Raw genomic sequence first — 19,504 nt, forward strand, 5'->3', positions numbered from 1 at the left:
TCATATAATCATCTAAGTTGAAAAAGACCTTTAAGATCATTGAATCCAACCACAAACTCAGCACTGCCAAGTTCACCACTAAATCATGACATCCACATGTCTTTTAAATACCTCCAGGGATGGGGATTCAACCACTTTCCTAGGCAGCCTGTTTCAATCCCTGATGAGATTTTCCATGAAAAATTTTTGAATATCTGATCTAAACCTTCCCTAGTGCAACTTGAATCCATTTCCCCTTGTCCTGTCACTTGCCACCTGAGAAGGAGGCTCAGGGAAGATCCCATGCTCTCTACCTACTGACTTTCAGGCAGTAGGTAGAGAGCAGTGGGGTCTCCCCTGAGCCTCCTTTTCTCCAAGGTAAAAACCCCCAGCTGCCTCAGACACTCCTCACAGGACTTGTGCTCCAGACACTTCACCAGCTCCACTGCCCTTCTGTGGACATTCCAGCAGCTCAGTATCCTTGTTGTAGGGAAGGACCCAAAACTGAGCACAGAATTCCCTCACCAGTGCTGACTGCAAAGGGAAAATCACTGCCCTAATCCTGCTAGCACACTATTACCAGTACAGGCCAGGATGCCATTGCCCTTCTTGGCCACCTGGACACATACTGGCTCATGTCCAGCTCTTGTCAGCCAAAACTCTCTGTTCAGGCAAGTTGATCATATTCCCTACTTCTGGCACATGGAGCCATCCTAATTCTGCACTTTTAAGATTTCCTTCTTGAAGAGTGTGTGGCTATCCTGGCCCCCTCTGACTTTCCACACTGTCTCCCAAGAGACTCTGTCAACCAGGCTCCAAAACAGGCCAAGGTCTGCCTTCAGAAGTCCAAGGTGGCAGCTCTGGTGATCCCCTTCCTTCAAACTCATAAATTTTGTGATAGCTGTGCCCAAAACAGCCTCCAACCACCACATCTCCCACCAGTCCTTCCCTGCTCACAAACAGCAGGTCCAGCTGGACCCCTGGTTGGCTCACTGACCAGCTGTGTCAGTAAGCTGTGTTCCATACATTCCAGGAACCTCCTTAGACTGCCTCCTCCTTGCTGTCCTGGACCTACAGCAGACATGCTACAAGCTGAAGACCCCCAGGAGAGCAAGAGCTTGTGAATGTGAGACTTCTCACAGCTGCTTGTAGAATATTTCATCTGCCTTTTCATCCTGGTTGGGTGCCCTATAACAGACTCTCACCACAAGATCTACCTTGCTGGCCTTTCCTTGATTCCTACCCTTTGGTTCAACTCTACTGCCTCCATTGTTAAGCTCTAACCAACCAAAACACTAACTTACTTCGACCAATTATAAAAAACAAGTAATATAATTTCAGGAAAAATTTGAACAGTATCCAAGCAAAATTTGGGCTTATGAAACAAAAATAATTGTCTTCATTTTTCCAGAAAAAACACAGAGGTTGCAAAGGAAAGAATTGCCCTTATAATATGTAGCAAGGCAAATAGAAACTTGCACCAGGGAGAATGCTGCAAATTAAGATGCACAAATTGTGAAACTGATGACAAAATATGCCATCATTATATTTTCTCTATTTTTAATTTAATTTGTTTCTTAGCATCTTTCCATAGATTAATACTCACTAACTTTTGTTGTTGGAATACTTTTTTTCATGTACCTGTTGTTTGTTTCAGATATGCTTATCACTCTTTAAAAATTAGGTTGATATTTATTCAATGAAATCCAGAAACTTCCTGCATACATTTTTTTATTACTCAAACAGACCTGTGTGGGAACTCTAGAGGACTCTACACATTTACTGGCCACTGAAGTGATAAAAGCTAAACTTATCTTGAGGGCTGTTTAGAACCCCTTGATTAAAACAAGTTGGGAAATTAAACAAGCCGTTAGAAGGATTTCTTGACAGCAGCCAGTGTCCCTTCTCTAGAGCTCCCCAGAATATCCAAATAAAAAAATATTTCCAACTGACTACCAAGATAATTTCACAAGCTTATTATAGTTCACTTTAGGAATTAGCGTCTTTCTGCAAGTTCTCATGTCACTGGCAATCAGTGTTACTGCTGAGAGTTCTCAATTCTTTAACTTAAGCCTAGTGTGTCTTCTTAATCCCTTTAATTCTTGCATTTTGACCTAATTTTACTGCTCATTGTCATGCTTCTTTTGCTGCTATCTGGGCCTTACTCTTTATCACAAGAATATAGAAGCTAAATTGTGGATTATTTTTAAGTAAAAAGCCTGTTAAGTACTTATAGGGCTACCTTATACCTTCCTTATCTCTCATCTGACCAGGTCAAATGAAATCAATGGCACTATTCAGCTCAGGAAAACAAGAGGGATTGAGCTTCGTGGGCTAAACTGGTAAACTTTGTTGCAACTGTATCTGTTCTTTGAAAGTATGGTTACTCAGCAAGTGATCTCAGGTGGAAACTAGAAAAATACTATCAGCAGGTATTGGTGTTTGAGACATTTCCTTTTTATTCAACCAGCCCAACAGTCCAGGCACCCATTCCATGCAGAAGAAAAGACCATTGGCCCTGACTCAAGGAGAACTGGAACAGAATCAGTATCTGGTATCTGCCTTCTCTAAACCCTGACCTAAACCACCAGCCTAAGGGTTATTCTGGAAGGCACTGATCCTAACTGGCCTGTTTAAGCCATTTTATTCTGTGGAATATAGGTATCACCAGCAAAGCAGAAATATAGGGGGAAAAGGAGAAAAGGAGAAGAGGAATGAACAAAAAAAAAAACCAAAAAAACCCACAACCAAATTTGTTGGCCTCATGGTACCAATGCTTAGGTGAAACATTCAAGTGCAGACAATATTCAAAAGAGCAATCAAGAACTCATACTTGGGCAGCAAACAGAAAATCAATACAAAACAGGCCAAAATATAAGGGAAGGCACATTTGTGGAAGTATGGGTTAAAAAGCCTCTCAAATGAAGGAAGGAATTGCATCTGAGATTTCCATGTTTGGACAAAGTGCCCTAAGTTTTGTATAAAAGACAATTAAAACCACAATTGACTCTCCTTTACCCATGCAATATCTAAACCCATACCTTCAATTATACTGCTTTACTTTTTTAAGAAAATTATTAAAAATCCAGGATGGGGAGCAGAGGGAAAGCTTTGGTTTTAGATAAAATCACCATTTGAACTCAAATCATCAAAACCAAACAAAAATTCTCCTGCTAAATCACACAGCTACCTTAATTTGTCTCAAAAAAAAATCTTGTTTCAACTAGACAAAGCAGGATTTTCTATGTTCATATTTGGAGGATAAGGTGATATTCAAGTTAGAAACGGAAAATTGAGTAATTCCCATGATTCAGTCTAAAATGCCAGAATAAGGAGACCAATATAATAAGTTATACAGAAGGCGATGAAAATTTTTCCACTGAAATTAGGAAGGCTTGTACCAGACTTTCTGTATGCTCCATATAAGCTTCTCTTACTCCTATATATTTTCACAAATACTTAATTTTGCTGAGACCTTGAAACCACATTCACAATAACAGTTCCATGAACTCATTTTTTATTTACAGTGAAGTTTATTTTGGTTATTTTTTTATATAAGCTATAGTGTCAAACAAACTATTTAAATCGCCTGGTAATACTTACAGTAAGAAGTGTGACATGTGGAAAATTGTTTGCGCACCATCCTAGAGTATATTAAAACAGCAGCAACAAGCCTGGCAATGGACCAGAATCCAATGCAGTACTTGGCAAATGATGGCAAACAAACCACCAACATGCAATGTCCTCATTTTTAAGCCAAAGATAAATGTAGTTGATGTGTCTTGCCAAGACTAGTATGCCCAAATGCCATAAGTGAGGTCAAGCAAGGATGCTGCAAATAATTTCCGATTGTATTTTACCAGTTTGCTATTTTAGGAACTATCAAATATTCAGTCCAAAAGGTCTGATACGACATTATTATTATTACAACTCACCCCGGAAAACACAGCGGCATTTTGGCTTTGAAAAACAGCACTGACAACTGTTATAGTTTAATTATTAAAGTCAAGGGTGAAATATATTATTTCCTCACAAATAAATATAGCATACCAAAATGGTGAAGTTCCTAAAAAAAATTTATTTGTCTAGCAAAAGAAAGGATGACAGATGCAATAATTGTATTTCACAAACTTAATGGAGAGTTTTCTCTAGCCAGTGGAACATGATTCTTTATTTCTCGCATAATCATATTTGGGAAAAGTTTATGAAATTTTCCCATAAATTTGGCTTAAAAGATAATTTCAGGGATTTTTTTTGAAAGATTCTTGCGTCAGTGGGGATTTAGCCAAATGTTAGTACAGCAAAATGCAGAGCTGTGTTAAGGCATTTAAGGATCTGTAAAGAAGAGTTTAAGTAAGATTTAGCTAATGATGTAAATCACCAGTTTTAGTGAGCCGTGGCTTTGCGATACTTTGGCTCTAAGTCAGAAAAGCTGCCCAGAGAGCCTGAAATAAAACAATTCTTGTTTCCCTAGTGATCCTTACATTCCTAAACCAGCTATGAGAATCTGTCATTACTTCCCCTTTGAAACCATTCTACCCTTGAGGCAAGGTGTTGCAAGATATCATAGCAGCCCTAAAGAAGCAGTTTGGAGGACTCAAGCACTGAGCAGAGAATGAAATTAGGTAAGGGACAGGCAGATTATGGTCCAAATTAAAGCTGAATAGGAAATGGGTTTTCCCCTCACACAATCAGGGGGCTTTTTTTAGAATGCTCCAGACCCAGAAAGCCCACATCAGGGTTATGTTGTTTTGTTACTCAAAACAGGAAAATGTAATGGAACTGACTAATGCCACACTAACAATATTTTGCATTATTACTAGTGTGGCACTGGCCTCATGCAACAAAAAATACTATGGCTGAACACAGAAATTTCTTCCATGGCTGCTGCAATCCTGGTTGACAGCTTCCCAAGCTTCAGAAGACAGACAGGGGAGGAGGGAGAATAAACATGGCAAACTACTGTGATGAGAGCACCAGTCAAGTAACAAGCAGTCCAAGAACAAGGTCTTCTTTTAAAAATATCTGGGATCGGACCACTATTTAAATGAGATGAACATTCCTTCACTGACTTTACGTGACCTATCTTGAACATTTCAGTTATCTACAAAACCTAAATAGAATAAAGAATTTTTCTTATGGGAATCAAAAGAAGAATACAATAGCTGCTCTCTAACAGGCAGTCCACATGCTGTCACAGCAGTGCTGCTACCCCAGACACCCACTGCTGGGCAGGGGAATGTATTTAATCTTGATACTGCCTCTGGAGGCATGGAGGTTCTCCTGGGTTTTTGGGTTTTTTTTTACTGCCAGTTTTGGGCTATGTTTATTTTACACTATACAATCAGCAGAATCAGGCAAAAAAACCCATGCCTTAAACCAGTTCAACCAGTTTCAGATTATTTGAAACAGCACCTTTCACGAGAAAATATCTTCTACAGAATGGATAGCTGGGTATTAAATCCAGATTCTTAGTCAATTATTATGATTTACTGCAGTGACAATAATGAATCTCAGATGAGCAAAGAATAAAGAGAAGGTAAACAACAGACTCCAGTTTTAACTGCATTTTCCATGCCCAGTTCACATAAGGAGTAAAAATGCCTCGGACAATTTCTAAGAGATGCAGCGTAAAATTGCAGTGTGCAGTTTTCTGAAACAGGCACCAGAGCACAACACACTGGAGCTAATTTCTGTGTCAACTTTCATTCCATACAGATTAGTGCCATTTTGCACAGCTGAAGCACCAACTCTATGCAGTGCCCTACACACATAATTTTCCCAAGCTTCCAGTAATATGAACTTGCTGCAGAAACTGCAGCTTCTCCTTAAAATGATCAGATAAAGGCTAGTCTATGAGTGTGGTTTTCACTTATTAAAAGGCTGAAACTTTTTCATCTGGATCTTTTTTTATTTCAGTATAGTAAGTCTTTCAATAGTGTTGAAACTTACATACCAAAAATACAAACAGGAGTTCAACTATCAGTCTAGATATGCATTTTACCTCCCCATGAGAAATAAAAATCATGTTTCCCCTGTGTTCTGGTAGCATTCATTCCTTTATTAATCATTGAATTAAGAATTTTATAATATAAACATCAGGATCCACCACTGTCACATGCTTGCACTTGCTAAGAAGGGTTTTTTCTCCACCTTCCTAATGGAATGTAGAGGCCACTCTTGAGGAATGTGATTCAACTCAGACTATTTTGCAACCTTTGTGAAAAAGAAAATTCCACACTTCTTTCAAGGTTTCGCAGAAATGGACTCATAACACTTTTTCACCATCAAAAGATCTCCACATGATTATTTTAAGATTAGAATTCAAAACAAAATGGAAAGTAAATTCTTAATATGAACCACAGTAGTTTCTTTCAAAATGTCACACAGCTAACTCAGCAGCATCTGATACACTACAGAGTCTTCTCATTTTAAGTACAACAGAAATGCATGGGCTCACCCACTTTAGCAGAGGCTAAATCCCTACATAGGAAGCATAAAAACACTTTCTACCTTTAAAAAACATTGGTGTTGATAAATAGGTGAATTGTGTCCAGTTAATTTTACTTTTTAATTATTCTTATTAAAAATGCCATTTAAAGCCGAAAAATCTCTACAGCCATACATTTGTAGGTAATTGATACTGATAAGTCTCCTTCAGAGCTTTAAACCTGAGCCAGTTCTTCCTGGTGAAACTTCTAATTTTGGTTTGAATACAGCAGGCTATGCTCTTGCTTGTTAATTATAGTCCTAAGGACTTACTTTCATTTTAAGTGGATCTCCTTTCTCTTCATATTAAGCCTATTTCTGTTCTCTTTAGTTATCATGGCAATGTTTATTATGAGCTAGCCATAATCACCAAGCTACTCCTCATTTGTCTGTATTTCAGTTTTCTCTGCTGGCCACTAAGCAAACAACCTTGTTCCAGTACCACATTTCATGTTTTCAGGTCCCAGGTCATGCTTTGGGATGCAGCATGGCACTCACCTTACTCCCACTCAGAGAAGCAGAGCAGGCAAGGGGCCAAGAGCTGGCAGAGGGCTGACTTGGCCCTTTCCCCCTCACCAACCCACCCAGTCTGCTGTTGCCCTAACTTGCTTACTATAAATACTACTGCATGTGAGAAGATAAACAAAATTCCAAATCCACAACAAAGCTCACACCAGAGCAGTTTGATGACTCCTTGTACTTGGTCTCCAGGCAATTAATTGTGTGAAATAACAGCCTCGGGCCCCAGTCACACTTTAGTCATTTAAGAGGCTGACAAAAGATCTTCTGCATTTGTTTTCATAAGTCATGGTATAATGAGCATGGCAGATCAGCCACCAAAAGACAGACTTAGAGGAAGTCATGCTATTCTTCAATTTGCAGTTCAGAGACTAGGAACAAATATCACAGAACATGTAGAAAAGTATTTTACAGGCAACACTACAGGTCTGGGGCAAAAATAACTTTCATGTCACATGAAAAGATCAGGAAGTGCTGTTGTATGCTCCCCTTGCTGAGGCATGAAAGCCTAGAAGATACTTGGGTTGCAAGATGCGACTTATTTTAGGGTTTATAAGTTATTCAAAATTACATTAGCTAAATTAGACAAACATATTCATTCATTGAATCATGTTTTGAAATGCTTCTTGATTTGAACCAGATTACTCAGGGACTATCACACAATTCAGTTTAAGCGAAGTCCCACTTATTTAATTTATAGCATTAGGCACTGCAGGGTAGTATAAACCTGTTACTACTGCAAAAATCTTGACACAGGAGATGGAAGTCTGAAGTGTGGCTCTCTACAATGGATGTTGATCACCTGTGCTCTATCTTTCACTCAGCTCTTGTGTGGAATCTCTTAATATGATTTGGCTTAAAATCAAAAAAACCCTTAAACAATAGCCTTAGTACAATTGAAAGTCTGCCAAAATACATCTGAGTTGCAAAACACCAGCTTTGAAGTCTTTCTGAGGAGGGTGGAAATAGAAGTAGATTAAATTGCTGAATTTTTCATCTGTTACAGCCATTGCTAATAAATTTGAGGTATTTCAGACAGACAACTACAAATGTTTTGATCATAACTTCATCAACTTTAAATGCGTCTTTACCATCTTCAAAATCAGAAATACTCTGAAATGCAACACAGCTCATTTCTCTGTCAACAAATAACCTCAGGATAGCAAAAATCATCTTACCATCTAGCTAAGTAGTGTTTATGACAGTAATGTCACCATTTCCAAAGGCTCTAAAAAATCAACAAGCACCTTGTTATCATGATTCTTTGTATTCTGAAAAATAGCATGCTGTTACAATTGACAGGCTGTTACAACTCTGCCAAATAGAAGCTGATGTGAGAGGTAAGCTTTCCAATTAAAAAAAAAAATTCATATATTAGGTGCAATTTACTTTGACTACATATTTGCCACTATGAAGTGTTAAACAGCACAGAGACAAGTCCCACAGTGTTGGTCTCTCGAGGGGCAACTCGGTTTTAAGAACTGATGCTAAACAGCTCACTGAGAGCAAACTTTCATCAGCTTTAATTACTCCCATCACACAAAACCTTGAAACAATCTCAAGACTGAATATTTGTTCACCTGCTAAAAGAATAACTCAAAAATCATAAACAATGTCACCTTGTGGTGACACCTGTTATAAAAAAGTATTACTATGAAAGGACAGCATTCCATGTTCCATTTTACGTACCTTTAAGCATCTCTATCCCACATCTTAGTGAAAAGAAAACATTTATGGAAAATAAGTTGAGTGTTGCAAATCCTTATGTTACTACCTGGTCTCTAATGTCACAAAGATTTGCAAAGACATTTCCAAAAGTCTCAAAAGGTAGTGTTCTCTCTGTGCTTGTCCAGCACAATAAACAGTAAAACATGTTTTATTATCCTACTCCAGCAATGGTAGATAGTGACAAAACTGTCCAGTCTGTGATAGACAGGACAAATCCCTGTTCACTGATCTTAATACCCTTAATTGGCTATGCTTCTTGTGAAGCAGTAACACAAGCTGTGCACATGAGCTGACAATCAGCTAACTTGAAGCATTCTAAGAAGTATATGAACTAATAAAGTAAAGTATGAGTAAATGAACTAATAAAATTCATTGTCAATTACTCATAGAGCTATGTATCACATATTTATAAAGGTATTAAAGTAACATAATCTAGCCACCTGTTACCACACAGAGGAATATCTACATTTAGGAATATCCACATTAAGTCAGACTTTGGAGGGGAAAAAAAAAAGCCTGTTGATGTATTTTGCTTACCCTTTAAACTGTTCTTTCTTTGTGCTTTTAAAACAAACAAAAAACCCCAACATAGTTCTCCCTCCAATGAGTACATGCCAGCAGTCTCAATTTTTTAAAAATAATTTTCTTTTGCATCCCCCACAATCCCAGAAAATAGTATCAGCCAGGAGAATTCACACCAGTCGCCTGACAAAGATCTTTGACAAGCCATGGAGGATTCTGTTAAGTACATAGAATAAAGATTTGAACTCTACAAAACAGGTACATGTTTCGATATAAATAGTCTTAAAACTGGAACCTTTAAAAAGATAGACAACAATAACCATAAATGAAAACATATCTTTATCCTTCTCAAGATAAAGACTTAGGAGAATTTATGTGTGAAGAGCCTGAATACGGAATACAATGGTAAAACTACAGAAAGGAGTATCTGAGTATAGAAGGTATCTGAGTAGACTTACAGAATTTCACTTTCTTGCTAGAGTAGGTTGAGGTTTTTTTCTTTAGGTGCAATTACCATTTTATCGACACCTCTCTTCATAATCATCGGAAATATTTCAAAATATAGGACACCCATAAAATCAATCACATTCCAGGATATAACACAGACTTCCCTCAATTAAATTCAATGTTCTTTAACTCCCAAAGCATACTTAAATTCTTTTTCTTTAAATAACAAGAAAAACTGAGATTTTAGGAGTACTCACCACTGTCTTCAACCAAAAAATGAAAAATGTCGCTGGTGGCATTGTCACTCCCTCGTAAAACATAGCATATCTTCATATCATCAATATCAGCTGGAAAGAGGAAAAACAGACTTTAATACATTTCAGATTTTTCTAAAAAACAGTTTCCTACCTTCATAATTTAAAATAAATAGTTTAGCTTCAACAAGAGGGAGGTCAAGGTCCTACAGCAGAACTGAGGAATTTCAGTATTAACAGTGTTGAAGTTTTACAGATATCATTCTTTCTCTCTCCCTTTACTTCCTCCTCCCCAGGGCTCTCTTTCTTTCAAGCTGAATTTACAAAAATAACTGAAATTAAATTTAAAAACATGGGATTGACAGTCAGAACTACTTCATATTTGTAGTGGTTCCTTTTCTTAAACAGAGGTGTATCTCCACAAGGATTCTGTCATTCTTCAACCTGCAAAGTACTGTAGAGGACAGTTACAGTGATTGACTGTTTTAAGAACCCAAATAGATGCAATTAAATTAAACAGGAATTATATCAGTAAGGGAAAAAAACCTGATGTAGAATTTTGAACCAGCAGTTACCATAAAGCATGTAAAAGATAAACAAATATTTGTCAATATTGGCTTTATTCTGGTTTCCTTGAGTAGTGATGAGAAACATGTATATACATAAAAACTAATTTTTGTCATTTTCTTTGAAGGACTGCTGTTGGTAAAAACCCAAGTCTGATACTTTTTTCAAGAAAATGTTAGAAATTAATCACATTAAAGTGGAGCTCAAGTACCACCCAAGTTCTCCTCTGATGTTAGAGTGGATGCATGAGTAAAAAAACCAAAAGCAGTTTTGTTAGAGCTTCACAAAATCTTCAGTTCCAAAAGTAACCAGATATCTTTGAATACAAAGAAGCTAAGAGCATTATTGGCAAATATATGTAACTGAAAAATCTCTTCCATAAACGTTTGGAAGTTAAAGATCAAAAATTCACAGGGCTGTAAAAAGGATGCAAACAAACACTTCTTCATGCCAGTGCAGCACATAAATCTTTCATCCAGCAAACATACAAGTACTCAGCTCTGCTCATATGGGTAGCTTTATCAAAATCCATGGTTCCAGCATACATAAAGATAAGCACCTGAACTGGTGTTTGCAGGACCAGGACCACCTCATAAGGCAAAAAGGCCCTTTGCCATCCAAAGATTTTAATTTTGTCAAAATAATTGCAAAGAATGACTTGTTTTCTGTTCCTTAACAACACATGCGGAGTCACTTAAGCAAGTCTATGCTCTCCTTCCATAGGTGATTAGGTTGTACTAGTGATATCAAAACTTGCCTAGTTATAAGCACAATTCATAATCGTGTAACGACAGTGCCTGATAAAATTAATTTTATACTGGAATTCTCCAACATAATTTTGAAATACATCAAGCATAATTTTCTATTAAAAAAAAAAAAATTATCCCCACTAGCAGAAAGTTGTGCTCTAAACAATTGCTCTGCCCTCTCTTTCAGTTACAGGAATCTGAAAAACCAGGCTGTTCCTGCTGCTTGCACACAATCAATCTTGTTACCCATTTAAAGTGGTCAGGCTGCCTGCTCCTACAACCACAGGAACAAATCCAAGAAATGAGAGTTTGAGTGCGGACTACACAAACTAGCAAGCAGCTTTCAAAAGTGTGTAATAACAGGTCCAATAGTCATTGCAGAGGCTTCCTAAAGTCCTTTGCAAAATCTGCACTTACACTGGGATCATAATGAATATGACCAAAGAGGGTCTCGTTTATTTCTGCCCTGAACATTAGACAATTATTTGTCTCAGTGTAGCATAAGCAAGACTGTCTCATAGGTCAATCTTATTGAAGAAATGTGTATTTCTTAAAAACACTCTTCAATCCAACACAAAATAAGAGTGCTTGTGCTGTGTGTGAAACTGTGAAGTTACACACTTTCTGGGGATTCTCACCAGCTTTAAAACCAACCTTTTATAAGGGTTGCATGCTTCTTACTCAGCTTGGGCAGCCCCAGGATATTAAGACAGCCATCAGGCCATATGGTTGGACAGCCAATTCAAAACCAAGTAGCAACTTCATTTTGGTCGTAAGACAAATGTACACCAGGCCACATGGCACAGGAGGAAATGGAATGTGTACTTCTCCTAAGTGCTACACATCCTCAAAAAAAGGGATATCACTGTTCCTCTGCTTTCAAAGAAAACCTATTGAATAATTACACATTCTTCAGTGTAAGAGAAAACCCACTAAAACATGCGATAATCTGTTTATTTGCTCACTCCCTTTCTCTTTTGTTTCTCACTTATTCTGACAACACTCTCAATATTACTCGCAGTTCACTACTGAAGCCTTATTGGCACAGTTCCTTAAGGAACTGTGGTGGCACCCAAAGCTTGGACAGTTTGGTCTCTTCTCATCCTCCTTCTTGTACTAGCACTGCAAAACTTAAGACACTTCAGCCATTGCAAAGTTCATCAGGCTTATTTGAAAGATTTGCTATATCTGACAAGAACATTGCTACAGCTGAGACTGTAACATGGATATGTACCAGTATGGGCACTGTGAAATGAAACACAGCCAACAGCAGTGTTCACCTCAAGCCTTTTCACCTACACAGCCCAGCCTGGCTGGGCCCATTAACTCTGAGTGTCCATGCTGTTGATGCTGTTTGCTCATTCCACAGCTGCAGAAGCTGAAAAAAAAATCTAATTTCATTGTTAGTTAACTAGCCATTAAGTAACATGGAAAATTCTCCAGAGAATAGCTAATGCTCCCATTTCAATTAAAGTTACTTCACAGCTTTGGGTTGAAGGTTTATTTCAGAATATATGACACATGTGGCTTTTGCCCTATTTGTAACACTGAATGTTTTAGTTCCATGTTAAAAGTGTAAGTATCACTAACATAATTTTAAATGTTTATATTACCTTTTCATTTACCACAAACACTTTGTGGTAAAGATTTCTGTAATTAAGGCAAAAAATGCACTCATAATATGTTATTTCCCATTGGCGGGGAAAGGATTTTGCTTTTACAGTTAGGTGTGCTCAGACTGTAAAGCAACCGATACCCTGGCCATTAGTTAATAATAGCTTGGCCACTCCCATAGCATTTTCTAAATAAAACTGGTTAAAGAAAGCACTGTCTCTTAAGATGTACAGCCCAATTCTGTTATCCAAACTTTTATCACTGTGACTGACAGAAAGCGTAAATCACAGTTATTTGGACTAAGCTCTCCAAAGAAATTAAGATTCTTTAATCAATGTTTACCCAGCAGACCACATTTCCTGTCTAAAGCTGTCATAGATGTAATAAAAAATAAACAGATGTAAAAAATTATGAAGCCATTTTAAAGAAGCTTTTTGTTGGAACATTTCTCCCCTCAATTATACAGACTTTAGCATGAAAAATAATGTTTTCAGTGATCTAAAGAAAGCACATGAAGTATTGTAATACCTTGTGTGAACTGACTGATGCTATGGTTGCCCTTCCCCAGGTGAATCAGGAAGCCATGGCGTGGACCCTCCGTGATTCTGATCTTAAGAGTAACATGTAAACTGTCCCTGTCTTCCACTTTCAGCACTTTGTTGGTAATCAGAAACCCGATGTGACCCGTGGCCAGAACACGGAGAGTCTGAGCACCCTTATTTATTACAACTTGAGGTACACTGTTGTCCACAGCCATTATTCGAATCTTCATAGTCTGAGGCTTCCTTGTTTCAAACACAGTGTTGGGGAAAACATAGAAATCAGTATGAGTGCCATCTGTAACAGTGAAAGAGAAACTGTCCTCAACTGATTCCGAGCCGTCATGTTTGTAGCTGATTAGATTTTCATTCAGATCTTGTTTAGTGAAGGTGGTGACTGGTTTGGAGTTATTGAACATGATCTGGCCATGAACTGGTATTTGAGTGATGATAAATTTTAGCAGTGCATCAGGTGTATCTCTGTCTTCTGCAGTCAGTTCAAATGGCGTTATCAGTTTGTATTCATTTTCACTCAGCACCAGGTTATGGATTGTGACAATGGGTTTCTTATTGTCCACATCACTGATAGAAATTCTGAAAGTACGAAATACAGGGTTATAGCCATCAGTCACCTCAAACTCAAAGCTGTCCATTTTCACCTCGTCTTCTGAAGTATGAATGTAATAGATTTTATTGCCTGCTAACAGGAGTTGAGTGAAAGTGGAGATGGGTACCCCAGGCTGATCTGTGCATTCAAGATGACCACGAACAGGTGGTCTGGTAATAGTGAAAACTAAGTTCTCATCTGGACTATTCAGGTCACTGGTACTAAGCAAATCAGTAGTAAGGGTTACCTTCCCTCCTTCCTTCAGAGAAACTCCTTTGCTGATGACATCTGGGAAGACAATATCAATGCTGCCTATTGTCACATAAAAGTAGCGGTCAATGAGAGGATTTATTCCATCTGTCACATCAAACTTGATAAGATCACGAACTCCTTGTTGGCCAAAATGCACATATCGAATCAAATTTCTATCCACTTCATCTTGGGTGAAGTTCATTCCCCGGGTGATATTTTCAACTCTACCTGAAGGCTTTATTCTCTGTAAGAGTCCTTGTCCTGGCCCGTAAGTTATAATGTATGCCAAGGTTTTGTCTTCAGAATCAAGATCAGTAGCCTTCAATATTCTGTTATTAATAGTTCTAGTTTCCCCTATTTCAATCTCCAAACCATCATTGATGGCCATTCTGGGCGTCTCATCATCTACAGGAATAACCATGATGGGTACCACTTTCCTAATGGTGTGTTTACCATCTGAGAGTTGCACCTCAAAACTGTCCACCCTGGTCTCAGAGTCATCGTGTTCGTAGAGAATGTTGGAGCTCTCTGTTATCTGATCCAAGGTGAAGCTCTCCACTAGGACAGTTCCATTGACCAGCTGGTTCACAATGTGGCCGTGCCTGGGAAGCCTGGTGATGGTGAACGTTAACTCATCAGCAGGGACATCCGCATCCACTGCATTGAGGATAGGGGTATCGATCACCAGGCTCATGCCTTCCATCACAACAAACTCTCGCAGGAAGATTTCAGGCTCTTCGTCGTTGATCGGCACAACAAAAATGGGGAAGAAGTGTCTCTGGGAAAAGTTAATGCCATCAGAACAGCGCAAAGCAAATCTGTCTTCAACAGGCTCTACACCCTTATGGATACTCTGGACATAAAAAATGTGCCCTTGACGGAGGTCCTTCAAGGTAAAAGCACTTATAGCTATACCTGCCCTGGATTTTTCAGATCCAGGGGCAGGAGAGATGTTCTCTACATACCCAGATGTGGGCTGAGCAACAATTGTGCATAGTATATCATCACTAGGAGTATCCACATCTTCAGCCCTGAGGTGAGCAAGAGTAATGACCCGTTTGTCACCTTCCGTCACCATGAACTGCTCCCCCACAAAAATTTCTGGAGCTTGACTGTCAACAGGAAGAATGGTTACCAAGACTGAAACTCCTTGAACAACATTGCCCTTGACACGCCACTTCTCAGAGAGGTCAGACAAAGTAAGGTTGAAAGCATCCTCTTTGGGCAGAAGGCCTATTTCGCCACCAGTGTGAGCATATACCACAGCACCATCCAGCAGATCTCTCTGGGAAAATCTCTCTGCAGGCACCCCTTGAACCAAGATGCTCCCATGCTGAGGAGGATCCTCTACAATGAAGGTCAACATAAAGTCATCTGTATCCTCATCCGTGCCCTGAATGACATTAGCAGTGATTTCAGCAGCACCATTCTCCAGCACATCGAGGTAGGAACCAAGAGTGCCTGGGGGCAATCGCAGCGTAGGGACCTCATCATCAATTGGGTGCACACTCATTTTCAGCGTGATGGGCACAAAATGAACCCCATCACTCACATCAAGCCTGCAGGTATCACTGTTGGTCTCAGCTCCACTGTGCACATACACCACCCTGCCTTGTCTGATATCTTCCAGGCCAAAGATACCTCCTGGAACCAGACTGTACCCAGAGAGCTGCAACTGGCCATACCGGGGAGCCTGGGTCAGGATAAATCTGAGACGGGCAAGTTCAGTGTCCGTGTCACTGGCATCCAGCTCAGCTGGACTAAGGACGTGGCTGCCTCCCTCAGGCAAAGCGAAGCCAGTATTAGTGATTTCGGGAGGTTGGTTATCCACAGGCTGCAGGTAGATGGTGAAAGTCCCTTTGGCTGCATTGCCAGCTGCATCTTGCACTTGATACTGGAACTGAATCAAATGAGGAGCCACCCCCAGCTCCTCCTGTGGGGGACGGTACGAGATCTTGTGATGGTTGATCTGGGCTTGGGTGAAATGCGTAACTTCCACAGAGTGATCCTCAGTCAGCACGAGGGATCCAAGGCGTGCTCCATAAGCCTCGGGAGGGTGGTTGGAGTCAGTGTCAGTGGGGGGCTGGATTACCGTGTAGCGAAGTTCACGGTCCCCTGAGTCCTGGTCTGTGTAACACAAGTGTTTCCTGCGCAGGGGGGTCACCTGCTGCTCTGCAACAATTAAATGCAGGCTGCTGCTGCTGTGGAGCTCTGGGGCTAATCTGTCTACAGGTTGTACCCTGATCACAAAAGTCTGTGGTCCAGAGCGGTTGGGGGGGTCATTGTCATCCTGGACTCTAAAGATGAACTGGTCCAACACAACACCAGGGCCAGGGCTATGAGCCCCAAAGTGGTGGTAAAAGAGACGCCCTTCCACAATGTCCTGTTGCAGCCACTCTCTCACCGGCTTTTCATAGATGAGGGAACTCCCTGCTACACCTGGCACCTTCCTCCAAGAAAAGCCATCCTCTTCTTCCTCCTCTTCCCAGCCAGGAGGTGGCTGTGCCTGACGGAGCAGGAGCTGCCCAGCCGAGGGGCCAGACTCCACTGTGAAGAGCAGGATGGCATCCTGCGAGTCAATGTCTGTGGCACTAAGAGCACGGGTGGTGATGGGCACTGTTTCACCCTCAGCCATGGCAAGCCCTGTGTTAGCATTAAGTAGGGGTGGCTGGTCGTCAGTGGGCACCAGGGTAATGGGGAAAAGGAACTCAACGCGGTGGCGAGAGCCACCATCTTCCAGCCGCAGCACAAGGTTGTCACTGAGTGGAGACTCGCTGCCATCGTGCTGGTAAATGACTCGGCCTGCTGCCAGCTCAGCCACTGTGAAGTGTTTACGAGGGGCAGCAGGTCCTGGGGTGTCCTCCAGGAGAGTGAGGTGGCCATGCCTCAGCCCTGCCACCACACTCACCCGCACCTGCTCAAGGTCATCCTCATCACTGACCACCAGGTTAGGGCTGGGGCCTGGGCCCGACAGAGGCCTTGACTGCCCCTCATAGAGCACAAGACCAGTGTTGCGGGTCACCACGGGCGCCAGGGTGTTCATGGGCTTCACCACAATCACGAAGGCAAAGGGCTCTGAGGCAGCACCCTCTGGGTCCAACACTTCCAGCTCAAGCTCAAAGAGCCTCTCGCGATCAGAGTCCTCCATGGGTGGCTGATAGGCAATGCGCAGCTCCCGCACATCCCGCTGGCTGAAAGAGGTGACAGGCAAGCTCCGGTCGTCTGTGCTGACCATGTGGCCTTGGCCAGGACCAAAGGGAGAGGTGATGTTGAAGAGCAGCAGATCGGGCGGCGACTCCGCATCCTCAGCTGACAGCATGTCAGGCGTGAGGGCGGTGAGCACAAACTGGTCCACCTCCATCATCAGCATGGCCAAGAAGCTGGGTTTGGGGGCCACGTTCTCACTGCCGGCGCGGATCCGCACCAGCACCTGGAAGTACTCCCGCTTCAGCAGCGCCCCGCCGCCCGCCGCCTCCCGCAGCTCGGCCACCAGCGGCACCAGGTCGCGGTTCGGGGAGCCGCCGGCGGCCGTGTGCCGGTAGCGCAGCCCCAGGCGCAGGAACTCCTCGCAGTCCCACATCACGGACGGCATCGGGCCGCCGCCCGCCGCTTCCCCGGCCCCGCCCGCCGCCGCCGGCGGGTAGTTGAGGATCTCTCCGTAGCGGGGCAGCCCGGCCAGCAGCGGCAGCAGCCCCACCCGGCAGCGCTGCCGGCCCGGCTCGAAGGCGAACTCCAGGCTGCGGGCGTCCAGCGGGTTGCTGGTGCCCCGGAGGCGCTCCACGGTGAGGGGCAGGTTGCGGGTGACGATCTCCAGCTGGGTGAAGAGCACCTCCACCTCCAGCACCAGGGGCAGCACCAGGGCGCGGCTCGGCGAGTCGTAGCGCAGCTGCAGGCGGACGCGGTCCCGGGCGGGGCTGCGGCCGCCCAGGTGCGAGTACTGCACCTCGCGGGCGCCGAAGTCGCAGGGGAAGCGCCGGGGGCTCAGGCGGCCCGGGCGCTGCCACAGCGGGTCCTCGTCCAGCACGGTGAGGTGGCAGCGGTCACCCGGCTGCACCTGCAACACCAGGTCCCGCGCGGGGTCCAGCCAAGCGGAGCGGCCCAGGGGCACCCGCAGCCCGCGGTTGGCCACCACCACCACGGGGTCCGCCTCCGGCGACCACGGCGAGGAGACCGCGGGGCTGCTGCCTGGAGGCGGCTCCGCCGCGCCAGCCCAGGCACAGCCGGCCAGCAGCAGCAGCAAGCCGGCCAGCAGCCGCCGCGGCCCGGCGGGGAGAGGCTGCATCATCCTTGCCAGCGGAGAGAAGCGTCGGGAAGCTCCGGCAGCGGCCGAATCGCGGCCCCGGTTCTGCCGCCGGCGCGGCGCCGCTCACTCCGCACACACGCTGCGCTCTGAGCGCGCCGCGCTCCGCTCCGGAGGGGAGCCCCGCGGCCCGGGAAGCCCCGCCCCGCGCCTCCGAGTAGCCAATGGGCACCCGCGGGGGGAGAAGCCGCCATGCGCGATTGGGCAGAGCTGCGTGCCAATCATGCAAGTTACGAGAGGGGCAGGGCTCCCCTCCCTCCTTCCCTCCTTCCCGCGGCCGCCCAACAGGTTGTGGAGGAGAAGGCGTCGGGAGAGCGGTGGGATGAGCCCTGGCAGTGCGGGAGCGGGGCGGCGGCGGCGCGGATTGCTCTGCCGCGGGAAGGCAGCCCTCCAGTCGGAGGGAGGGTGGCGCGGCTTTCCTGGAGCGAAGGAGCGCACCTCTGCCAGTCCCGGGAGCGGCGGGAGCGCACCGCCGCCCCCTGCGCTGAGCTTCCCCGCTCCCGCCCGGCCCCCGGGGGCAGAACTGAAGCTGGGCTGTTCCCGGCTCGCTCGGGGTTTCCCTCCCCGCGGGGTGGCGGCGGTGCCGGCCGGGTTCCAGCAGCGGCAGGAGCGGGGCTGCCGCAGAGCCGCGTCCGGATGACGGGGAACGGGGCGGGAGGGGCGACAAAAGTGCCCGAAGGAGAACGGGACGGGACACAGGGAGGCAAGCGGCCCGGGAATGCGGCGGAGCTGCCTGTCGGCACCGCGGTTCTGTGCGCCACAAGGAATGTTGGATACACATCTGGGGCGCACAGCGCATCAGTTGGCACCAGTGAGTGCCCAGTGTCACTCCTGGGAGGCGGCGAGTCACAGCAGCGGGAGAATGAAAGCCTCACCGTACCTCTGCCACCTTGTGCCTGCAGATAAAAGCACATTAATGAGAGCCCGAGCTTAGAGTT

General features: G+C 43.8%; 1 protein-coding gene and 1 long non-coding RNA gene across 2 annotated transcripts in view; one reads left to right on the top strand and one right to left on the bottom strand.

The window, feature by feature from the left end:
- The window catches only part of FREM2 (FRAS1 related extracellular matrix 2), a 118,683-nt gene extending 100,135 nt beyond the window's left edge, over nucleotides 1–18,548 (bottom strand). Inside the window, exons 1-2 of the mRNA XM_064408939.1 lie at nucleotides 13,397–18,548; nucleotides 9,942–10,031 (exon numbers count right to left, since the gene is read on the bottom strand). Of these exons, the coding sequence (XP_064265009.1) occupies nucleotides 9,942–10,031; nucleotides 13,397–18,548 (5,242 nt within the window). The remainder of the gene's footprint in view (nucleotides 1–9,941; nucleotides 10,032–13,396) is intronic.
- LOC135294106 (uncharacterized) lies at nucleotides 1,016–5,210 on the top strand. The gene is made up of 3 exons (XR_010356260.1): nucleotides 1,016–1,105; nucleotides 2,253–2,321; nucleotides 4,803–5,210. It is a non-coding gene; the product is annotated as an uncharacterized LOC135294106 (long non-coding RNA).
- Nucleotides 18,549–19,504: the final 956 nt, after the last annotated feature.

This window comes from Passer domesticus, chromosome 2 (genome assembly GCF_036417665.1).
Source record: "Passer domesticus isolate bPasDom1 chromosome 2, bPasDom1.hap1, whole genome shotgun sequence".
Lineage (NCBI taxonomy): Eukaryota > Metazoa > Chordata > Aves > Passeriformes > Passeridae > Passer > Passer domesticus.